The 23,453-nt window shown below is 39.5% G+C and overlaps 1 protein-coding gene across 2 annotated transcripts in view; it reads left to right on the forward strand.

Moving 5' to 3' along the window:
* LOC135700164 (protein jim lovell-like) overlaps positions 1–23,453 on the forward strand; it is a 154,487-nt gene that overhangs the window by 29,429 nt on the left and 101,605 nt on the right. The window contains exon 2 of one of the 2 annotated variants that reach the window (XM_065220587.1): positions 16,162–17,908. In XM_065220587.1, the coding sequence (XP_065076659.1) occupies positions 16,237–17,908 (1,672 nt within the window). In that variant the 5' untranslated portion in view covers positions 16,162–16,236. Of the gene's footprint in view, positions 1–16,161; positions 17,909–23,453 lie in introns of those variants that run through there. The other variant, XR_010517568.1, reaches the window with a different exon arrangement.

Below are 23,453 nucleotides of genomic sequence, written 5' to 3' on the forward strand. Positions count from 1 at the left end.
TGTTCCGCACCGTTTGAAAGTTGGCGTGGTACCTGCTGGCCACATCTCGGATCGAAAGACCGGGGTTGGCTTTAACGCACCTCAACACCTTGCTGATCAGCTAACGATCCATGCTTCCAGTTTTTTCATAGCTCTACTGATTCCTTTCCACACTCAGGGTTTCCTTGTAGGTTTTGAGCACTCGACAAACTGTTGTTTTCGGCACCCAGCTTGAAACCGGACCACTCTGGATTTTCCATTCTCTATGGAAGTGCAAACAAACCACTGTCAAAGATTTTCGATTCCCAACACTAGAGGCGCGCTAGTGGCGCGCGAGATGCATACCAATTTACTTTTAGTCAGCCTTTATTTGGTATTTTATCAGCTTTGCCAAGCTCGTGAATAACATATTCAGAATCCTTATGAATGTGGGCGTTTTAGTGGAATATCTGTATACTTTTTCTGCACAACATATCAAAATATCAGCGATGTATTTTTCTTCGTTTTTGAGTAACGACTTTTTGAAATGATAGTGAAATTTCGCTCATTACTCCAATACGACTAGACTACCCAAGTAACCATAGGCACGTTATTTCGCCTTTTTGGTTATACACAGCTGAATAACGGCTACACCAGTGTTTGTAAGTTCTGACGAAGCCCGTATATTAGAGATGGGCAAACCGGATCAATTAGGTGAACGGTTCAGAACCAGATCATTCACAGAGGTGATCCGGATCAGTAGATTGGATCATCGGATCACTTACACCTAGTGCATTTTAAATTTATTCGGAGATTCTACCTTGAGCTCAGAAAATTTATGTACAACTTATTGTCATCAATTATTCATTTATAATTTCTCTAATAATTCGCATCTACAAACGTATCTGTTAGTAATTATGGTTGATGAACAAAATTTTGAAAATGTTCTTCGGAGAAAGCCGGCTTCTTCTGTCGGAACAAATCTGTCCAGCTTTTGGGAAAATTCGTTCGCAAGGAACAGTCGTCGCCGGAATACAAAGCCGCTCTTGCATTACACCATGCAGCCTTGGATAAAGCAATTTTCTTGCCTCCCACCACTCCAGGGGATCCTTGGTTCTGGCAAGGTAGAGTTCTGCCAAATATTTGTCGATTTCGGCGATTGCCGATGCAGACGGATCCTTGGTGCTTTGTAATTCATTGACTTTTGCATCAAATTCCACCCAAACTAGGGATCTACATAGTTTCTCGTTGTATCCTTCAATATGCACGTGCTGCTGATCTGAATTGCCAGGATCAGCTTGTCCAATCTTCTCAATTAATGATTGATACGACTCATTATAGTTCGAATCTTCGCTGAATCCTTGCTTCTCGAATCTGGGATCCAATAAAACTGCCAGGCCCACCAACTCGTTGATTTCCCTGCCATCAAACCGCTTGGCTAATCCATCAAGAAGTTCCTGTCCCAACTTCCGCTTTATCGGACTAGGACTGCAGTTTTCGACAATGAAACATTTTTCTCAGCTGAAATTTCCTCCGTAACGGCGTAAAAAATCTCCAAAATCTTAACAGCTCTTTCAAATAAATCCCACTCACGTGTTTGCAAACGAAGCTTCGATTCCAGCAATGCCAAGGTTGATACAACAGCTTCTTTGTTAATAAGAAGCCGTTGCAACATATCGTAAGTGGAATTCCATCTAGTGGCAACGTCTTGCTTTAGTTTCAGCTCTTTCATGCCAAGTTTTCCTTGCATCTCGTGAAGCTTAGCCAGCGCAGAACTGCTTTTTTTTAAATACTGTACGATGGACTTGCATTTATCTACCACCAGCTGCATGGAGTTTGCAATGCTGCGTTGAACAATCAAATTGAGGGAGTGAGCAAATCATGACAGATGAATAATGTTCAATTTTGATGCAGCTGTTTTCAAGTTAGCGGCATTATCAGTAACCAAAGCAATAATTTTGTTCTGAATTGAAAACTTTTTCAAGACATTCGTGATCCAAACAGAAATGTTTTCTCCAGTATGTCTATCACTGAACTCGGAACACTCCAACTAGTAAGTTTGGAGCCATGAATTCTGAACAAAAAAATGAGCGGTAAAAGCATAAAATGCGACATTGTTTGAGTTGGTCCATCCAAGTTAGACAAACAGCCGAAACAGCCGACAGATCATTCACAACTTTAGCCAATAGTTTATCGTAAACGGTTGGGAGTAAGCTGTTTGTTAACGTCTTTCTGCTTGGCAACGTGTATGATGGGCACAACATTTTCACAAATTTACGAAACTCATCATCTTCGACTATTGAAAACGGGTGGTAGGGTTTTTGATCTAATTTCCGTCCTACTAAGGACATCCCGCACTTTACCACGCTTTTTGGAAAGGGTTTTTACAAAACATGGAATGCTTTAATCAAAGATAACTTCTAAATTTATCCACCTTTCCATACGCACCGTTGGATTTGATAAAGAGTCAAACAATGTTGAGATATTATTAAAAATCTAACACTGCTTCTTGCTTCTAAATTCGTTCTATGCGTTTCAATTCCTTCCAAACGCATTGAAACGCCATTAGATTTTCTTCGTCCTACGGATAAACGGAGAAAAAGGGAATGCGCTAGGAGCGCTTCTTTTGTTTTGAGAACAATGAGCGTAAATATGCATACAATGCGCTCTAATAGGATTTATGTTGTAGCTAATGAACTAACGCATCGGAACAAACGTATTTTTGTTTTGTGCATTGTGAAATCATTGACATTTCAAGACCAATAATTGAAATGGCCTTAACTCCATTTTGTAAACAAACCTTGTAAGGCCATTTTCTCACGAACCGAAGTCCGCAAAGGCAAACCAACATAATGAACAGGTAGGGGAAATTCTCCTCTACCCGATTGTGGTTTAGGTTTGCGAATGAAGGTTTCGGTTCGCGAGAAAATGGTCTTACAAGGTTTGTTTACAAAATGGAGTTAAGGCCATTTCAATTGTTGGTCTTGATTTTCAACAGTTGTGTGTCGAAAAACCTGCTTTTTTGCACCGACATTGGCTTGACGATGTCAACAAATTACGACATCGTTGTTTGAGAGGTAGATCGAGCGGAAACTGGAGCCGAACTTGATTCCGGAGATTGATCCAAATCATCCTTGGGTTTGCCTGTACTTTCAGCAGCAGGAATTGAAATCTCTTCATATTTTTCTGGTGGTGCAGGACTATCTGCTCCCGAAAACTGAATCGTCGGATGTTTGCCTCTAAGATAAGCCTTTTTAGGTTTCCGGTCGAACCACCGGCTGTTGCTATCAAAGCCGAACAGTGCCGGCATTTACCTTTGCCCTCCTCCTTCGTGAAATGATACCAAATTTCACTCGAAGCTTTTCCTTGAGCAGACATTTGATGACCAATGATTCAAATTAGTTACTCACAGATTACGAAAATAGACGTAATGTTGTCTTCCAGCTGGAGAATTTTGTTTTGCTTAAAGTCCACACTCACAACAACAAAATTTTGACAGCAGTAATCAGCAAAACAGCAAATGAACTTCTGCAACCCCAGCGGGCGTAATAATAAACGTTTGGATTTCGTTTTAACACCGGCATCATCAGATTTCAAATAATATGAAGACTGCTATATTTGCCTCCACATCTAAAATCCAAATTATTTGAAATCCGTTCAACGAAAAAAAAATACTGTTAGAAAACATACACCAGTATTCAATTTATATTCTATTTTTATCAAAATTGTAAAAAGTGTTTGTTAAAAAATATTCTTCGTCTCAAACGTATCATCAAAAACCATTGGGTACAACAGCGGGTTTCCGCTGGGCTACCTGACGAGAGTTGTCAAATGTGGGAAGACGGATAGAAGCAAAATGACCGGCGCCGGTGGTGTAGTGGTAAGCGTGACTGCTTTCTAACACCCCAATGGGTCTGGGTCGGTGGGATTTTTCTGAGGCATAACAATCTCTGGTCATGTCTTCCTTCGGAAGGGAAGTCAAGCCGTTGGTCCCGGCCCATGTGTGTTAAATGAGTGCGATATCCTACGCAGGTGTGGAAGCTGCCTTCCTGAACATTTGTCGGCAATGGATGGCAATCGATGTCCGTCGGTGATTGGCACTAGATTGCGGAACAGAGACCGACGTTAAATAAAGGAATTAATACACGGAGAAAAAGACTACCCAAAATTTGAGTTCTTTTTATTAATATTGACTTCAGCCTCTCACTTGCACTCGTTATTGTTGTCAAAAAAGGAACAAGAGATTCGACCCAACGATATAGTTCAGCCCAATAAGTTACTTTTGAGTAAAATGCATATTCTCAAATTTACGTGAATTAAACTTAATTTTGGGTAGAATATACTTAAGAGTAGGTATTTTTTTTTGCTGGTGTTAAATGGAAACTACTATATGCGATTTACACAAATTTGGGTTATTGGGCTGAACCCCGGAATTGAGGGAAAAGTACTTAATTTTGGGTAGTTTTTTATTTCCGTGTAGAAACAAAGCAACATGTAAGAGCGAGTGAGAGAGAGATCTGAATCATTTTTGACAGCTCGTTTTCAATCCTTCCGATCCAAGAACATAGAGAAAAAGAGTAGTGAACTCTACTGAACCGCTGAGTCGGTTCTCATAAAAAATGAACCGTGGATCATTCATTCTCCGCGCTGATCCGGATCTTTTGAACGGATCTGGATCTGATCGCCCATCTCTACCGTATATAGCCAAAAAGGCGAAATAACGTGCCTATGGGTACTTGGGTGCCTTGCGTCTCCATTGGTACATAGCTGACATAGTCACATAATACATATAAATTTTCTGCTTCTGCTGATACAGGCTTGATTATTCAAAGTGAATACTTCAACAAGTAAAAAGCTACCTAGACAGAACACATGCTAAAATCATAATAGTGACCTATTAACAATTGATTAGGTGTTCATTTATGCAGATTTGTAGCAAAATTTCCAATCTATTGGCTTGTTTAGAATTAATATCCACCCGCTATTGACAGAGTTATAAGTGGTCAAAACCTGACCACTTTTCGTAACGCGGTCGATTTTGATTTTTTGAAATTGCACCTCCAATATGTTGCCGAAAGACGTAATCATACGTCAAAAAATCCATTAATCTTTGATTACCGATCATCTTCCAAACCAAGTCCCTCGGTTTAATCTATTTTGCCTGCAAAAAATGTTTCCTTTAATCGGAATATGTTTTGAATAAAATCGAAACACCCCTAATTGATAAAAAAAAAAAACATATTTTCCTGAATCTTACCCAACAGCATTCACAGTGCGGTTGGTGCAAGCATGACTTTTTCCTACATCCCTTAGCATCAACAGTATCCCTAACCCCAAAATATGCGATCATGTGTTTTTTTTGCCGGTAGGTGTGAGTTTTTTAAAATCGCATTTTTTCTAACAGCGCAACAGCAACGCTGGATTGCCACCAGAAAACAGTCGAAAAAACACTACTCCTTCTGCCCTTCCACAACAGTACGCCACATACAATAGTACGAACACTCTCAACACCTTCCCCTGCCCCCCCTCCCCCCCCCACTCCTTGACTACTACTGTAGAAACCGGCTTTGGGAAGGAAGTGTAGCGGAAAATAATTACAACGAGTGTCGTTTGTATATTTCTTTTCCAGTTGCTCGGGCGTCTTTTTTTCGTCGGCGTCGACGTCGCAATCATCATGATGTTAGAAGGTTTCCTCCCTGGAGAACCACCACCGGGAGACGTCGTCTGCCGAGGGGGTGAATGTGGTGCGAGATGGGTTTCCGCTTCCCGAGTTTTGCATGCATGTACGAATTTGTTATTTTATTTAATTACATGTGCATTCCTAATTTGAGAAGGAAAAATGGGTGAAAAAGGTGTCAACCGGGAAAGCAAAAGTGAGCAGCAGGAATGAAAATGAATTGGGTGCACTTAAATTATGATTTTGTTTTCGGGCAAAATTGTGCTCTTGATGAAATTACCCAACCGAGAAAGCGAAAATTGAATGAGAAGAATTGTAAATTTAATACATCGTGAATTTATTTTTTTCCTCACATGAATTCACAAAGGAGAAAACAAGATTTATTATATTTTCCTTTGTGAAACTGGAAAATCTCAAAATACGGCGAAAGAGAAAAAAAGCACACAAAAACGGGGGAAATGTGGTGGCTGCTGCTGCATCCAGTCGGGAGAATCCTTCCGCACTACACCAGACGACGATGATGACGACGACGACGGCGACGGCGTGGCAATGCAGAAATCTGGCAAACGTAAAATCGACTTTCGCGTTTTTCACACAGCATCTTTCACTTTCTCGACGGTTTGTGTGTATTTTTTCAGCTCATCATTCATACCTGAACCAGTAGGAAACAGTAGGAAGATATGAGCCAAGTGGGAGGATGTTTGCTGCAATACTTCAAATTTGAATAGTCCTGTTACCGGTGCACTAGCTCCTCCGCTGAAAGGAGCCCAGTTGGTACCTACACTAAGAAAACACAAACACCGACTCTGTTTTGTTTTCTTTTGACGATTTTTTTTTTTTTCTTCTTTCCATCGGGTTTGCCTTTGAAATGACTCGAAATGGAGCAGATTTCCGCGGTAGGATAGTCATCGCCCTTCCAGACGACCCACAAAAACCAACGGAACATTCCATCTCCACTTAAAGCAGTCACCGAGCAATTTAAGTCGCGCAAAGACCTCTTGAAGCGAAAATGCCTTCAAATAGCCCTAAACTTTAAAAAACGGATTTTTTTTTTGTCTTCTTCTTTTGCTTGTCGCACTTTACCCGAGATGATTTTCTATTATGTGTGGTGGAGCACCAGAAGACGAAGGACCTTTTGGTCCTCGTTCCCTGCCGAAGGACAAAGTTTAAAGTACGTGCAGTTAAACTTGAGCAATTTTTCTTCCTTTCTCAGTTGTTGCTGTGTTGTCTGTGGAGGGTTTTTTTTTTGCCTCCACTTTGGAACCTGGGACCAAGCGTTTGACCCATGTTTGCTTCGTTTGCAGTTCAGTAATATGCCGAAAGCGATGGGCGAATGTGTGTATGTGTGCGTGGGTGTCAAGAAAGAGTAAAGTGGGAAAGTTTGGCACTAGCTAGTATATCATGGGATCTGAGATTGTATTTTCACACTAATGGCATGTGGATTTGCGCCTTTAAGACATTTTTAGTTATTTGATAGGGAAATTTATTTTCTGCCATACCGTTACATGAAACAGTAAGGTAGGTTGATTTCATAACAACTTGGGACCGGAAAATCTTCATAACCAGTATATAAAAAGCACCTACCCTTGAATGTCCCGCAATCCATAATAATTTGATGGAATATAGGACCGTTATGCGCATATTGGCAGCATAAAGCCTGGTAGCTTAAGCTTACTTGACATAACATATGTGGAACTTCATGAAAAACTGGTATAGTTAGACATCGATCTGCCAACATTAAATTTTCGTGATTCGACACTGAGCGTTCATGTGGACCAATGTCGTAAACTTAAGCAATGGTTTCTTTCGTAAATATCTTGAAATTTAAAGCCAGTTCATGTAACCCAGCAATTCTATCAGATTAAGGGACTTTCCCTATACACAACCATCGTAGGTGTTGGCTTACTTGAACGAGTTTTCATTCTCAAGAAATTCGTGGAAAAGTCAGTACATTTGTCAACATGACACTCCCACCATAGTTTACCCATTGTTGAGTAGGTTCAGTTGTGACCGATCTGGCTGGATTCTGTCCAAATTTGAGTAGTTTTGAAACAACGTAGGGAAAATGTCTCTAATGTTGGCCTACAGATCTTAGATTGGGCCCATCGCCAAAAATCTGCTATTTATCAATTTTATCTAGATGAACGCATTATTGGGACGTTACTTATGGATATTTTTGGTTGCTTTTGAAAATTTAGTCGATTGCTGAATTTATGTATGGGTCCAAATTAGGGCCCAAGGGCCGACATTACCTGCATTTCCCCTATATGTATTGACGTTGAGGGCGGCTCTGTAACTCTTTACTCCTATGCAGGGTGGCCATACCTACCGATTTATCGGCAGTCCTACCGATTTTCGGGATGCCTACCGATTCATAGATGTAAGGTTCAAAACTACCGATGTTGCACTTTTCCTACCGAGAATCACAGATTTTAAGTAATCTTGATGTTTTGTTTTCCATGTAGTCACACTGCAGTCCGTCTAATGTATAATGAGTCACGCCAAGAGAAAAACAATTTAACTCGCATCACGATTTTCGAAAGATTCCCTTTCTTTTCACTTGGCAACAGAGGACTTTTACATCAACTCCAAATGTCTTCTAGCGAGAAAACAAAATAGCAGCTGTAGTAGAGGATTTTACGTATTCTCGGCAATCTAAGCAGCGTCTGCACTTCTATTAGCAATTTCTCAGCATCACGCACACATATGACGTGTTTGTTTGTTTACATTTATCTGCTGCTAGCTATTCATTCCGTTCCAATCGACAGAATTGTCCAAAATGGTTTGAAAACTTTTTATAACGCTCCAAACGTCTCAGTTGAGTGTGACTATTATCGGCAGCCTCTTTTTCTTCGGCAACCTTTCCATTTGAGTCGCGTGTTAACCAGCTGTTGTATTATCGGCAACTCAAAATCAGCCGTATTTTGTAAAGCGTATATTTCATTTGGAGAAAAACCTGACATAACAGCTTTGCTTAGTCGTAAAAATATAATCAAATTGAAGCTGAAAGACTAAGGAATCGTTTAAGTACATTCAGCAAACTGTTTTTGTAAGAAAATACATCAAACTTAACGTTTAAATACACTGGAGTCGCTTTTTACGCGGTTTTTTTTTTACGCGGTTTTTTTTACGCGGATTTCGGAATTTACGCGGTTTTTTTTTACGCGGATTCCGGAATTTACGCGGTTTTTTTTTACGCGGATTTCGGTTTTTTTTTACGCGGATTTCAGAATTTACGCGGTATATCGCTTTTTACGCGGTTTTTTCTTACACGGTCTTTTTTTACTCGGTTTTTTTTTACGCGGATTTCGGAATTTACGCGGTTTTTTTTTACGCGGATTCCGGAATTTACGCGGTTTTTTTTTTACGCGGTTTTTTTTACGCGGGACGTATCACCCGCGTAAAAAGCGACTCCAGTGTATTGGTCTCCGAAAACTGTCAATGCACGGGAAAAAATCCGATCTCCTAAATGGGAATAATGACTCATGATTTCATGAACAAAGCGTATTTTCATGTTATGAAAATACACCATGAATAATATTCATGATATCATGAGCAACTTTTGCGTAACGCAGCAAACATTCCCAAAATCATGAATCATCCGAGTTGAAATCATGAGCTAAATTCATGGGTTTAACTTTTAACCAAAAAATGTAAAAAGAATAAAATAAAGCATCAGACTGGATTCGAACCAGAGCCCTGATATTATTAGTCCCATACTATGACCACTAGACTATCAGTACTTGTATAGGATTGAAGACATAAGGCGTATAATAGATACCTATGTAGTGTGGTTTATGAACACGGTTTGCCAAGTACGTGTAACGCTTGTAGCGGACTTGATTCCGCTGCATTATGAAATCATGATTTTCCATGATGAAATCATGAATCATTGTTACGATTTCATGGGATGGCAAGTTTTTTCATTTCATGATTTTTTATTCATGAAAATGGAATCGGATTTGTTTCCGTGTGGATGCCGAAGACCTCATTTACCCTAAATCATCATTATATCAGTGATTTTGTCAAATTATCTTAACAAAAAATAGTAGGAGTTCTCATTACTGATCATTAACAAACGTATCACATGACAATTTAATGCTCACTGCGTGTTTCTGATCATTTCTTCGATTATATTTTACATTTTATTGCAATAGGCCTTTTTAATGCACCACTAACGTAGAGTGCGCCACGCGAGTTCCAAAGGAAACATCAACGAAACCGTTTGTTTACATCAAAATAAGGATTTTTCACATCGAAAATTCAAGCATTTTTCATAGAGATTTTCATTGAACATCTTGCCAATTTCCATCTGTAATTGTCTTATTGTACGAGTTTCTACAGACCTGAACTGATTTGTACCTAAACTATTGGAAAATCAAAGTTGGAACTCGTGGAGAATAGAAGAACTAAAAGAGTGATTATGGCTTCAAAATTTTCCACCTAAATAAAATGCTTTTATTTTGCAAATGGAGGATTTTATTGCTGCTACAGTGGTAGAAAAGCTGAAATCTATGTATACACCTAAAAATCTGAGAAGATATTTTTTTATATTATATGTCTATTGAGCAGTCCTTAAGTTTTCTACTAACGTAGCATTAACCAGATTTTAATAAAATGCTCCATTGGCAAAATAAAAACATTTTAAGATTGCACTCGTATACCTCACCGTGTAAAATTTTGAAACCATCATCACTCTCTCAGTTCTTCTATTCTCCATGAGTGCCAACTTTGATTTGCCAATTCACACACAAGAAATCCGAAAGATCATAACCACTAAGGCACTATTCTAATTTTCCATTTTTCTCAACAAAAATATTCCCGATCACCAGCAGGATCCTTGCAAAAACGAAACAGAATTAATTTTTCAACTGTAGATCAAGTTTAGGAGCAAATCTGATGAATAAATTTATCAGGAAAAGTGAAAAAGTGTTCCGCTTCCTATGCCTCACGGCAGAAATTTCTGCTCACAACACTCTTTTTGACGTCCTTCTATTCACCACCAGAGGTTGAATCGATCGCTTAGTTTCTATTAAAAAGCCGTATACCTTTCGTGGACCTTTCATAGCATCGTAATTAGGTTCTGCAGTGTGACGTCACGAATCAATGCAGTGTTTATTGGCTGTACCTTTTTGACATTTCAGTAGTACTGTTTACAAGCACTTCGTCGTTTATTTTTTTGAAAAAAATATTTTAAAATTTACGAATTTTAACTTGTAAGTTGTCGAGGAACAGCGCGGTGAAAGGATGTTGCTCATGGACAATGCAAAAGTGCGGTTTACATCTCACTGCAGTCTGAAAAATCACCAAGAAAATCTACCCAATAAAAAAATGACTAATTCCACGTAAACAGTACCACTGAACTGTCATCAGATTGAGGTTAACCCCGACGGTGCAAAACCTAATGTTTGTTTACTTTGCACGCTAGGTAGCCGGTTTGACAGTTCAATAGGTAGACTTGCCTTCACTCTTGGCGTGACTCATTATACACCGACTCTAGATTAGACTATCCAATGTGTGAGGTTGAAGGACTGATGGCTCGGTTCGAAAGTCCAAAATTGCGCGTGATTTGTTTTCATCCTTCCCTCGCTCACAAAGGTTTTAAGTTTCGGGCAGCCTTCTTAAGACGGCCTACCGATAACTACTGATAATAGTTTTGAGAAGCTACCGATAATGAAAAAAATAATCTGGCCACCCTGCTTCTATGATAAAATCCCATCTGTCAATATGTGTTTGAAATATAGCGGATCTAGTTTGTTGATGAAACTTCTCTGAAATCTTCGATATTTACTTTCCATCCTCGTAACTTATGAGCCTACAATTTTCATAAAGTTAATGGGACTACTTTTGGTTTCTCCAAGATTCTCTGAAGTTTTTAGAATGTTACAAAAGCTATCACTATAGGCCTTTTTAATGCACCACCACGCGAGTTCGAGAGGAAACGTCAACCAAACCGTTTGTTCACATCAGAAGAAGGATTTTTCATAACGCAAATTTAAGCATTTCTCATTGAAAATTTTGCAAGTTTCCATCGGTAATTGTCTTATTTTACGATTTTCCACACATCTGAACTCCAGAACAACATGTGAAAAGGGCATACAAGCTTTTTGTAAACAAACCTTTGTAGGCCCTTTTCTCACCAACCGAGGGTCGCCCACGCAAACCAGGAATATCATCGGTAAGGGGAAAGGTTAAAGTTAACGTTAAAGGTTAAAGGTTTGCGTTGGTGTCATATGGGTGGCGAGAAAAGGGCCTACAAAGGTTTGTTTACAAAAAGCTTGTATGCCCTTTTCACATGTTGTTCTGGAACTGATTTGCACCTAAACTATTCACACACAAGAAATCCGGAAGATCCTAACCACTAAAGCACTATTAGAATTTTGCTTTTTTCTCAACAAAAATATTCCTGAACACTAGCAGAATCCTTGCAAAAATGATACAGAGTTAAATTTTTCAACTATAGATCAAGTTTTCGAGCATCTCAGATGAATCAGTTTATCAGGAAAAGTGAAAAAGTGTTCCGCTTCCAGTGTCTTTCGGCAAAAATTTCTGCTCACAACACTCTTTTTGACGTTCTCATCAGCGTTGCCAGAATGCTTTAAAGCTTATCGGTATCAAAGGTGTTAAAAAATGGGTATTTATCGGTATTTACTATTTTAATTAAAAAAAATTATCTTTTGGACTATGATCGGAAAATTCCGGAAGAAAACTCCGGGGAATGTTTGAATTAGCTTCTTGAGGAAGCTGAAAACAACATCCAGAGAAAGAATAAAGAAGCTCCCCTGGAGGAAATTGGAGGAAAGTTCTGAGAGAAGTCGGAAAATCATCCGCGAAACTCCCAAGCCATAAATTAAGAGACTTCTGGTGAAAATTTAAAGAAACATTTAGAAAAAAAAAATCGGATTTCACATTCAAAAGAAAGCAGCCAAGTTTTAGAAATCGGAAATAAATTCCAGAAGTAGCCATTTTCGGGGGAAACCAGAAGGAGCTCGGAAAAATCTTCCAATAGAAGTAAAAAAAAAAACAACTGGACAAAATTCCAGAACTAGACGAAAGAAATTTCTGGGAGAAGTTTAATTAAACTTCCTGGAGAAGACGGAAGAAATTGCCGGCGCCGGTGGTGTAGTGGTAAGCATGACTGCTTTCTAACACCCCGATGGGTCTGGGTTCAATCCCCAGCCGAGGTCGGTGCGATTTTTCTGAGGCATAAAAATCTCTGGTCACGTCTTCCTTCGGAAGGGAAGTAAAGCCGTTGGTCCCGGCCCATGTGTGTTTGAATGGGTGCGATATCCTACTCAGGTGTGGAAGCTGCCTTCCTGCACATTCGATTGCCGTCAATGGATGGCAATCGATGTCCGTCGGTGATTGGCACTAGATTGCGGAACAGAGACCGACGTTAAATAAAGGAAAGAAGAAGACGGAAGAAACTTCCTAAGGTAGATTGAAAAAAAAAATTCTGGAGGAAGTTGGGAGCCAGAGCGCTAACGGAACAGTCGAAAGAAACAAGGACATAATTCCGGAAGAAAGAGCTCTTGGAGGATGATCTAATGATCCAGAAAATTTTCCAAATGGTCATAAAACATCCCCGAAGACCCCGTAATGTCCCAGAAGTTTTTGGAACATTCCTGAAATGTACTTAGGATTATTCCATATTTCCTCGGGTTCTCTGATTATCTTTGAAATACTTGGAACTTCCCTGATTATAATGAGACTACCGGAATATATCTAATAAACTCTGAAGGTCTCTAGACTTTCTTGAAGATTACGAAATTTTTTAAGAGCTCTCACAATTTTCTTGAATTTATAGTAACATCAGCATTGAAGTTCTCTGATCTTTCCGATTTTTCTAATTAAAAGTTATCAACACTGCAAGCACGGAGCTTCCCGTAAAATGTTCTCACAATGTGCTAATGTTCATGTAACTTCCCTTGCGTTTCTTAAATTTGCATGAGCCCCATCGCAACATTGCTGAAGTTTTCGTAAATTGCCTGAGTTTCTCGGAACTCCTTTAAAATTTCAGCGATTTCCTTGAAATTTATTGATCTGTTCTGATGATATCGGAGCTTCCTAAAGCTCTCTCAATTCTCCTGAAACTAATGGAACTGTCCTGAAAACCATTACATTTTCCAGAAGTTCTTTGGACTTGTGAAGTATCCAAAATATGTATGATGTTTCCTTAAGATCACTGGAGTTCGCTGGACCGGGTTTTAGAATTTTAACAGAAGTTATTGAAACATTCTTCAATCTATCGAAACTTACTCAAAAGTCTGGACTTTTCTGAAGCTTCAGAACTTCTTAAAAGTTCCTGCAGCTAGTGTGGATCCGCAATCAAAATCTGGAAGCATCCCTGAAGTTCCAGGAAAGTTGAAAAAACTGGCGGGAAAAGATGGAAGAATCATTTGAGCGAAGGTTGAAGAAACTTGCAAGGGAAGTCGAAATAAGTTTTCGAGAGGAATCGTAAAATAATTTACGATGTAAGGTGGAAGATAATTCAGGAAGTTAAATAGTCTTTAAAAAGTATTTCCCAATTCCCTCAGAGTTACCAGAAAGAGCCATCGATTGCTTATTGATTCATGGGTAGCCAAAAATGTTTTTTTTTTGTTTTTTTCTTCCTTTATTTAGGAGATTTTTAACCGTGGGCTAGTTCATCTCCGTACCAAAAATGGTGAGGAAATTGAAACATTAATCGAAAGAGTATCCATAAGACATTTTTATATTTTTTTTTTTAATTTGAAAGGCTCAAAAAATTTTAGATATTCAAAAAGATACAAGTTTCTCACAATAATTTTCTCCAAAATTCGAGCGTGGGCAGGCAATAATCATGTTGATTATTTAATAAAATCGGTATAAATCGGTATAAAACCTCATAAATCGGTATTCTGAGGAACCTTATTTGTATATCGGTATCTAGTTCGGAAATCGGTATATCTGGCAACGCTGGTTCTCATATTTCCTTTTCGTGGTGTGCTAATGGTATAAGATCTACCACCGAACCTTAGTTATGACAACTTCAAACTAGGAGATCAGGATTTTCCATTAATCAAAGGAACACACTTTAGTTCTTATCACTTTTTATGCCTCGTTAATAGTGACAAGAATCGGGTAGTGAAAACCCCCGTTATGGATTGTTATATTGTATATTTCAAATCAAAAATATTGTTTATGATCATAGCACAGTCAAACAGACGTAAAACTCGCATGTTGTAAATCGATCTTGCAGTTTACGTTCAATTTTAATGTTCTTTAGTAGGTGAAGATGATGATGATGATGCCGCCTGAGCCACGCTCAATAAATTCCCTTGTGTTTGACGGAGCCTCTTTCTACGCAGATTTTGGAATTTACGCGGTTTTTTTCGCGGAGACATGTGTCCTGCTCATTTCCTTTCCTTTCCTTTCCTTTCATTTTCTTTCCTTCTTCTCTTTTCAGAAAGCGAGTAATGACGCTATAGCCATTAGCCATAAAAGTCTAGGGCAAGAGCTAGTGCTCATGTTCCAACCGTCAGAGGAAAATGAAGCATCGCTTAACCTTTCTAGCTTAGATACTTCGAACGCCCAACCAATCATATAATTACCAAATACGGAACGTACTATTCGAGATGTCCACGTTTCATCCATTTATTGAATTCTGAAGCATCGTGTTTAGATAATTTTCGATTTAAACAGACTTCATGTTTTCTGAATCATCTTGCCTCTTGAATGCTGCACAGTAGGTCTGGCTGTTTTGGTATGCGTGATGCAAAAATGTTATACTGGAAATTTAAAAAAGTAGGCAAAGCTCAGAATCGTTAAAAATATTACTATCTGGTAGACCAAACCCAAACACAACCACTATCCATCAGCACACCAAGTCACCTTTCATCAAAGTAAATATTTTTAAAGTTTCCCTCCCGTGGCCTTCGTCGCCCGAGCGGTTTTTTTCTCTCTCTACAAAACCCATGGCACCAAACATCACCAACCACCCCGCGAGTCTTTAAGAAGAGAAAACTTCTTTAGTGGGAAAGTATAGCACCGGAATGCAAAATCTGGGACCGAAATTGAAATTCACTGTCACTGCTTTTTTCCCGCCCGAAGAGGAGGTGGAGAACAACCGAGGTCGCTTAACTCATCCCAACAGCCATGGACGGATGGGGAAGTAAATTGAATATGTTTTTTTTTTCCCCTTCACGGTGCTCTTCATCTGCTTTGGTCTTCGACCTACGGTTTTTCCTAGAGGGCCACTGATCCTTGCATGTGTGAGTCAATCCCGAAGAGCGTGCCACCGAAAAAAAAAATCATAGTGTATTCGTGCGGGTAAATTACTATGCATGCCTAGCAAATTGAAAAATTGAGCTATTAAAGCTCCCCCGGTTCCGAGGTTTCGATTCGCCAGCGGCAGCAGAAGAAAAAGTTTACTCGCAAATCGCTCGCCGTTACCTAAAGTCATTATCCAATTTGTTTTCATTTCCTCGACTAACGCGATACATTATTGCGCATTTGATCGATTTCACGCCATTGTAAAACGGTTTTCTCTTTTCCTCCCATTACAGACACACAAATTCATCGACATCTGTTATTGAGACCCACCAACTGTCGCATGCAGCTGAGCTAGACTTAACGACCAGATGAAAGAAAAATTCGAAATCATGACCGATCAGGAGCACTATAGCCTTCGGTGGAACAACCACCAGAACCACATTCTACGGGCATTCGATACCCTGCTGCAGACCAAAACCCTCGTCGATGTCACGCTGGTCTGTGCCGAGACGAGCATCCGAGCGCATAAGGTCGTCCTGTCGGCCTGTTCGCCCTTCTTCCAGCGAGTGTTCTCCGAAACTCCCTGCAAACATCCTGTGATAGTGCTGAAAGACTTCCGCGGATGGGTTGTGCAAGCGATCGTAGACTTTATGTACCGTGGCGAGATCAGCGTTCCTCAAGAACGACTCTCAGTACTGATACAGGCCGGAGAATCGCTACAGGTTCGGGGGTTGGTTGACCATCCAGTAGCAGGTAACACCCCAACCCCAGCGCAATCTCCCGAAGACTTCAGTCTGCTGGACTCTTCGCTAATATCGCCAACATCACCGTCACTTCCGTCGCCAAACTTCACCCACCACCACCACCATGCCCGCCACCCGCATCAGAACTCCACGGCAACAAGCATGTTGAGTGCCAGTACTCCAAAGTTACTGCTGCCACCACAGGTGTTCGCCGATCCTTCTCTGAACCTGCCCAACCCAGATCTCTGCACTTCACCCATGCCACGACGAAAGCAGGCCCGTCCAAGGCGACGATCAGGTGATTGTGCCCCTCAGGACCTAAGTAGTAAACCCACCAGTCCCGTTCCCCCCAGCATGGATGAAAAGGAAGATGAAGACAACGAAATCGATCGTGACGACGACGAAGAACTAGAAGATGAAGATGACGATATCAAGGAAATCATTCGAAGAAGCGAAAGCGAAGACAAAAAGGATTCGAGTCCGCAGAAAACACCAAGTAAAAGCGATGACAACGAAAAGGACAGCAAAAATAATTCAACCGCGTCGACAGCTTCCCTCTCCGTAATGGATGGACCCGAGAACCTCTGCATGAAGAAATCCTCCGTTTCAAATAACAGTTCAAACAACTCCAGCAATTCGAACAAAGACAGCAACTCTCGGTTATCAGACCCATCCAGCATCAAGGACAGCTCTCCGGAAACGACGATCGGTCGACTTTCGCTGAAGGACATCCGTCATCTGAATAGATCCTCCCTGGCCCGATCCATGAGTTCGCTATCGCCTCCGCCTTCGTTTCACCTGAACAACAACCCTCCCTCCAGCCTGTCCCACCCGGATAAACGGGTCAAACTGGAAGATCGCGACGATGACCGACTTGGCGACGACGATGGGCCTCATTTTTTAGACCACATGGACCTGGCCTTAGCCTCGCATCAGCACCCGCTAGCGCATCTTTCGCATCACAACTCCTCGCCGCAGCTACGGCCCCCGGGACTAACGCCGGATGGTGAAAACAACAACAGCAGTAGCAGTAAGAACAACAACGGGAATGCTGGACCGGGAAATGGACCCAGCAGCAGGGACGGGAACAACGGATCCGGTCCGATGGGAGTGGGGATGGGCGGTGGAGCGGGCGGCAAGGATGGACGACTGGGTCCGAAGGATTTTCTGCACAGTCCAACGTTAAATTTTCCGCCGTTCTTCAACCAGTCGGATGGACCGCCACGGCCGCCACACTCGCCCCTGTCGTTCCCGCACATGCCGTCGGTTTCGTCGCTGACGCTAACGCCACCGCATAGTAAGTATTGCAATTTATTCGGTTTAAGATTATTTACATTTGAGAACATTTTGAGATTCATTGGAGATCAATTTAAACTACTTGAAATGGAAAATTTTAATAAATTAATTCAAAAGCATAATATTTTCTGGATTGTAGCCTCGTGTCAGTTAAGGCACAGTATTACCAAGTCAAAAGTGGGAGGTTCAATTCTTGATTCGGTCTAGCAAATCGATCCCGACCTTACAATATTATTCTTTGATATTTTGCTCTTATGTCATGCTTATGTATACGAATGCCAATTAATATCGAAATCCTTCTCCGGAAGCCACTAAGAAGACGAATATTTTCTAACTTATGAAACTCTAACATTTCATGCTTAAGCAAACATTTGTCAAACAGAAAGTGGTTTACGATTACTTTCTTTACGTGGATTCATATTTCCTGAACACAGATATGTTGAGTGAATAAACATAAAGGTTATAAGCTAACCTGTCGAGTAGGGTGTTTCATTTTGAAAAAAGTGATGAATTTTTGATAGGCCACCCTCCAGTTCGATTCATAGCCCCAAAATATGAACCTGTGCAAAAAATGGTAAAGATTGATGAAGGTTTAGAGGTCGCGCCAATGATTTGGATTTTGTATGGAGATTTTGGTGAATTAGTATGGGAAATTATTGATTTTCGTTTACATTGCTCTAACTTTGGTTGTAGTTGTCCAAACGTTGAAAAAAAAAAATATGTGGTTGTCATGACAATGATCAACAAGCCTGTTGTTGTTGCGATGAAATTGGTGTTGTTGCCTTGTACATATTCATCTGTCAATTTACCCTATTTTGCCATTTTTTCACATTTTTATAATTCTTGATACGCTGCAAAACTGAGCGTAGCAACTGTAGGCTTTTTGTTTATTGCCATAGCAATAACATACTAAATTTTTTCGACATTTGGACAAGTAGAAGCAAAGTTATAGCGATATAAGCGATTTTTTAAATTCTTCCATAGTAATTCCCATACAAATTTCAAATCATTGGCGCGACCTCTAAACCTTCATCAATCTTTACCAATTTTTGCACAGGTTCATATTTTGGGGCTATGAATCGAACTGGAGGGTGGCCCATCAGAAATTCATGACTTTTTTCAGAATGAAGCACCCTACTGTCGAGTGTATCAATTTTGTCAGAAATGCACATTAAGGTGCTACACCTTGAAAAAAAAGTGTTAAATTTCTTATAGGCCACCCTCCAGTTCGATTTATAACCCTGAAATATGAGCCTGTGCAAAAAATGGTAAAGATTGATGAAGATTTAGAGGTCACGCAAATGTTTAAAAATTTGTGTGGAAATAAGTAAGGATGAATTTTAAAAATCACTTTTACTGTCTAAACTTTGGTTCTACTGGTTAAAATGTTGAAAATTTTTATAATGGAACAGTCCATACCAAATGACGAATACAAAAACTCGACCTTCTCCGATTTGCATGAAACCTTGCATAATTGTTTGTAATGTTAAAACCCCAAATACCTCAAAATATCCAAGTCCGACTTTTGAATTTTTGATGTCGAAAAAAAAGCTTAAACAAACTTTTGAAATGTTCAAAACCATGGACACTTGAATACTGACAAAAATCGTAGAACAAAAACTTTTGAACAAACTTTAAATATTAGTTAGTACACTTTTTTGGGTTTATTTTTTATCACAGAACATGATTTAAACTTCCTTCGTTCAGATAACAACTTGAGTGCGGTAAAATCGATAGAACTGTTTCAAACACATCGTCGGTACATGAGCGAGTTGACGATCATCTCTTTTTGCTAGTGGTGGCGGGGGGAATACCCATTACCATCCCTCTCAAACGGAGGAGTTTGGTAAAGAGAGATGATCAAACCAATTTGTACCTTCTTTAAAAGTCGTCCTTGCTCGCTTTCTACTCTCTATATAAAATTTTCACACTGCCGTACTCTAACGGAACTATCAACTCTATACTTTCATCTCCTCATCTATCGTATAAAAATTACCACTTTAGACTGTTATTTGAAATTAGCATCTTCAACTATATAAATCGTTGACTTCACTCAAAAGTAATACAAAACATACAGTCCAAAGTATGATTTAAACTGTTCAAAACATGTTTAAATTATATTAAAGAAACGTGCCAACAACCAGTTCAGAAATTTTACCAAAAGTTCTTGTTCATCGATTTTTTTCAATTTTCAAATGTCCATAATTTCAAAAATTCCTAAATTTTAAATATTTCATAAGCTTTTATTTAAAAAAGAAGAATTAAAAATCAAACAATCACTTTTTGAGATATTGAGGCTTAAATATTTTTTTTATTTCTACTTGAATTTTCTTGAAAATATGTTTGTATATTTAACCAAGAAAAATTCCATAATGGGCAAATTTTAGCAAAAATGCAAATCATTGCCAATAATAAACAATTATGCTCAGAAGCTCAGCAAACTGCGTAAATGTTCAGGAAATAACTATGGCAGCAGTTTAGCAATCTTCTTAGAACTTGAGGAATCATCATAACAGTTTAAAAAAATTCGTAGCCATTTGTCAAAAAATTTATTTCGAAAAAGCACATTGAGTTTCCTGGTAGTTTTGGGAAATTCATTTCGACCAGATGCTCACGAAAATTCGTAGAAAAGGTTCAAGATTTTTCTGGAAATTTTGAGAAGTTCATACATGTTCTAAAATCTAGGTCAAATTAGAAGAGCTTGGAAAAAAAATGACGGAACTTGGAAAATCTTCAGGGAACTTCATGGAAGTTGAATTGTTTTTTTTTCTAGAAATTAAAGAAACTTTGCAGATGTTTAGGAAACATTGTGCACAGAAAATAAATCTAATCGCAGTGGCGTCACGTCCACATGTGCAACCTGTGTACGACACAGGTTCAAATGATATAAAATTATGCGTTTAGATTTTTAAAGATTTTATGGTTTTAAGTGAGCATGAATACTCTATGTTATAGTGTGGTTCAAATAAATGTTTAACCTTGCTTTGCATCAAGAAGGATTAAATTCAGTAGGCAGACCATCGCCTAATACCTAATACATTAATTTCTAATCATGTCAATATCACCATGACAAAACTCGATAAATAGTGCACCTAAAGCGAGGTTTTTTTTTTGTGGCGGGTGGCAACTTTGTGGATGATCAAATGCCTGATGTAAGCTAAGTGATTGCTAGACTTTCTATCACCCGGTGATAAAATAAGATCATGCTTGAAACATACCACAAACTGTCCACACTACATTAAAACTTTCAAGCAAGCACGCGCTATACGGGAGCAACACGGAAATAGCAGTCTGGTATGCTTTGGACGTGTAACATACTTGCAGACCGCGTGCTTCCTTTTTAAGAAGTTGTGATAACGCGATACATTTTCGTTTCTTCTTCTTCTTCTTTTTCTTCATTTTTATATATGGATGTTGGATTTTAGTGTTCGTGAGATTGCGCTTGGAGATCTCTATGGGTGCCTAAAGGTGTATTCAGATCTGAGCGATATTTCACGCGCGGAGAGAGATTTTGCGAAGGTACGAGAGAGAGAAAAGTACTAGTTGTCTCTCTCATTCCAACGCAAATTTTGCTCCGCTCCGCTAATGTACGCTCAGATCTGAATACACCTTAAAGCGTGCAGTTCTTGCTGGATATCTGGGGTCGCATTGCGCATCTCGAAACGAAAGACATTTTGTACGAACGCTTGTATGAAAAAGTTTTTCGTTTCGAGATGCGCAATGCGGCCCCTGATTGTACACTCAAAAGATATTCAAATCTAAATAGATTCAAAGTTACCATGTTATTATTTAGAATCTGAAGGCGAACCCAGCGTAGTGGTTAGCATCCATACCTCTCACGCCAAAGTCACGAGCTCAAATCTCACCCCAGACATGTCACGAATGACCCAAGAGCGTTAAAGTGGCTATAATAAAATTAAAAATACCTATATATATATTAAGAACCTGATGTTTAACGGCGCCAGTGGTGTAGTGGTAAGCGTGATTACCTCTCACCCCAGAAGGCCTGGGTTCAATCCTAGTCGGCGCCGCCGGGATGTTCTGAGGCATAACATCTCTGATCACGCCTTCCTTCGGATGGGAAGTAAAGCCGTTGGTCCCCGGTTCATGAGTTGATGGGTCGATAGGTAGGGTCCAGGTGTGGGAGCTGCCTTCCTGGCACGTCGGTAGCATTGGTGCTCAGCACGGAAAACAAGATCGACGGAAAAAAAACAAACCAAAGGAAAAAAAAAGAACCTGATGCATCTACAAAGATGTGCTACAGCATGTATAGCTGTAATAAAGGCTGGTTATAAGGACTGTGAAGTACATCAGCGATGTAACTGGGAAAGCAGCCTCCCGATCGTTCAGGAAAACTAGTTTCATTCTGGTGAATTCTCGTCCTGCTTGTGCTTCTCCGCGTTCTCTTTTTCCTGTAATTCCAATACAAGTGCTGTAGTTGGCTGTATTCCTGAATTACACTGTACTGCACGTTCGATGGAATTCACCGATTTACTCGGCTAAGAAAGACCGGAAAATGTTTAACTTATCATCAATCAGTGCTAGAGATGCCTTCAACCTGTCGTTTTGTGTTGGTTGGTCTTACTTCTTGGGGGATACTAGATCTAGCTTCAATCTGGTGATCCTTTCAGGAACATGTTTGTTAACTGTACGCTTATAGGAATAATATCCATTTTCGAAACAAATGAACATAGAATATAGAATTTTATAAATCCGAAGAAGATAGAATCCGAAACATAAATACTTACTTTCAAGTCATTCTTCCTAGTCCAGTATAGTGATCAATGAACTTATTGTCTAATGGTGAGCATCACTCAACGCGTCAAGGAAAATCATTTACATTCATTTGTCTCTAACTTTTTTCATCAAAAACATAACGCAAAATGATGTATAGAGCTTTTGTAGGTTTTGTTTTTAACTAAAACTTTTGGTAACAACTCAAATCTGTATCTTTTATGCATCACGAACTATAGCGGGCAGAACTTGTTACTGTTTTTCATTGAATGAAAAATACATTCACTGTCAAACATTAGTGGCTTCTGTTCGCTCTGGTTTGTCATGCCTAAGAGATAAGGATTTGAGTTTTTGACAAAAGTTGTAGCTAATAACAAAACCTACAAAATCTCCATACATCATTTTGCGGAATTCACGAAATGATTTGCATTCCATGCCTGCTCAACGCTACTAAATAAAAATGTCTGCACGGCAAGAAAAAAATACTCAAAATTAAGTTTAAAAAAACTCAACGTTGGGTTCCATTATTTGAGGTCCGCCGTTGAGTGAATCAGAAAAGCGGCGTTGGTTAAAATTTACTCAACTATTGAGTAATAATAGATGAACTCAAATATAAGTTTATTTTCATTGAGGTTGCTCTTATGCGCCTTTAACCATTTCAGTTTTACAAGCGTTAATAGACGAGTGGTCAACACACGGGCCCCGTAATCTCAACGTCCATAGTTCGGTTCCAGTCTGCTCCGTTTTATTATTTTTTTGTCAACTTGGTCAACGATCAGGATTACTCAAAATTGAGTTTTCTTCTTTAACTT

This window comes from Ochlerotatus camptorhynchus, unplaced genomic scaffold, assembly GCF_037179485.1.
Source record: "Ochlerotatus camptorhynchus isolate MF236.1 unplaced genomic scaffold, CSIRO-AGI_Acam_v1.1 ptg000010l, whole genome shotgun sequence".
NCBI classification, from domain to species: Eukaryota; Metazoa; Arthropoda; class Insecta; order Diptera; family Culicidae; genus Ochlerotatus; species Ochlerotatus camptorhynchus.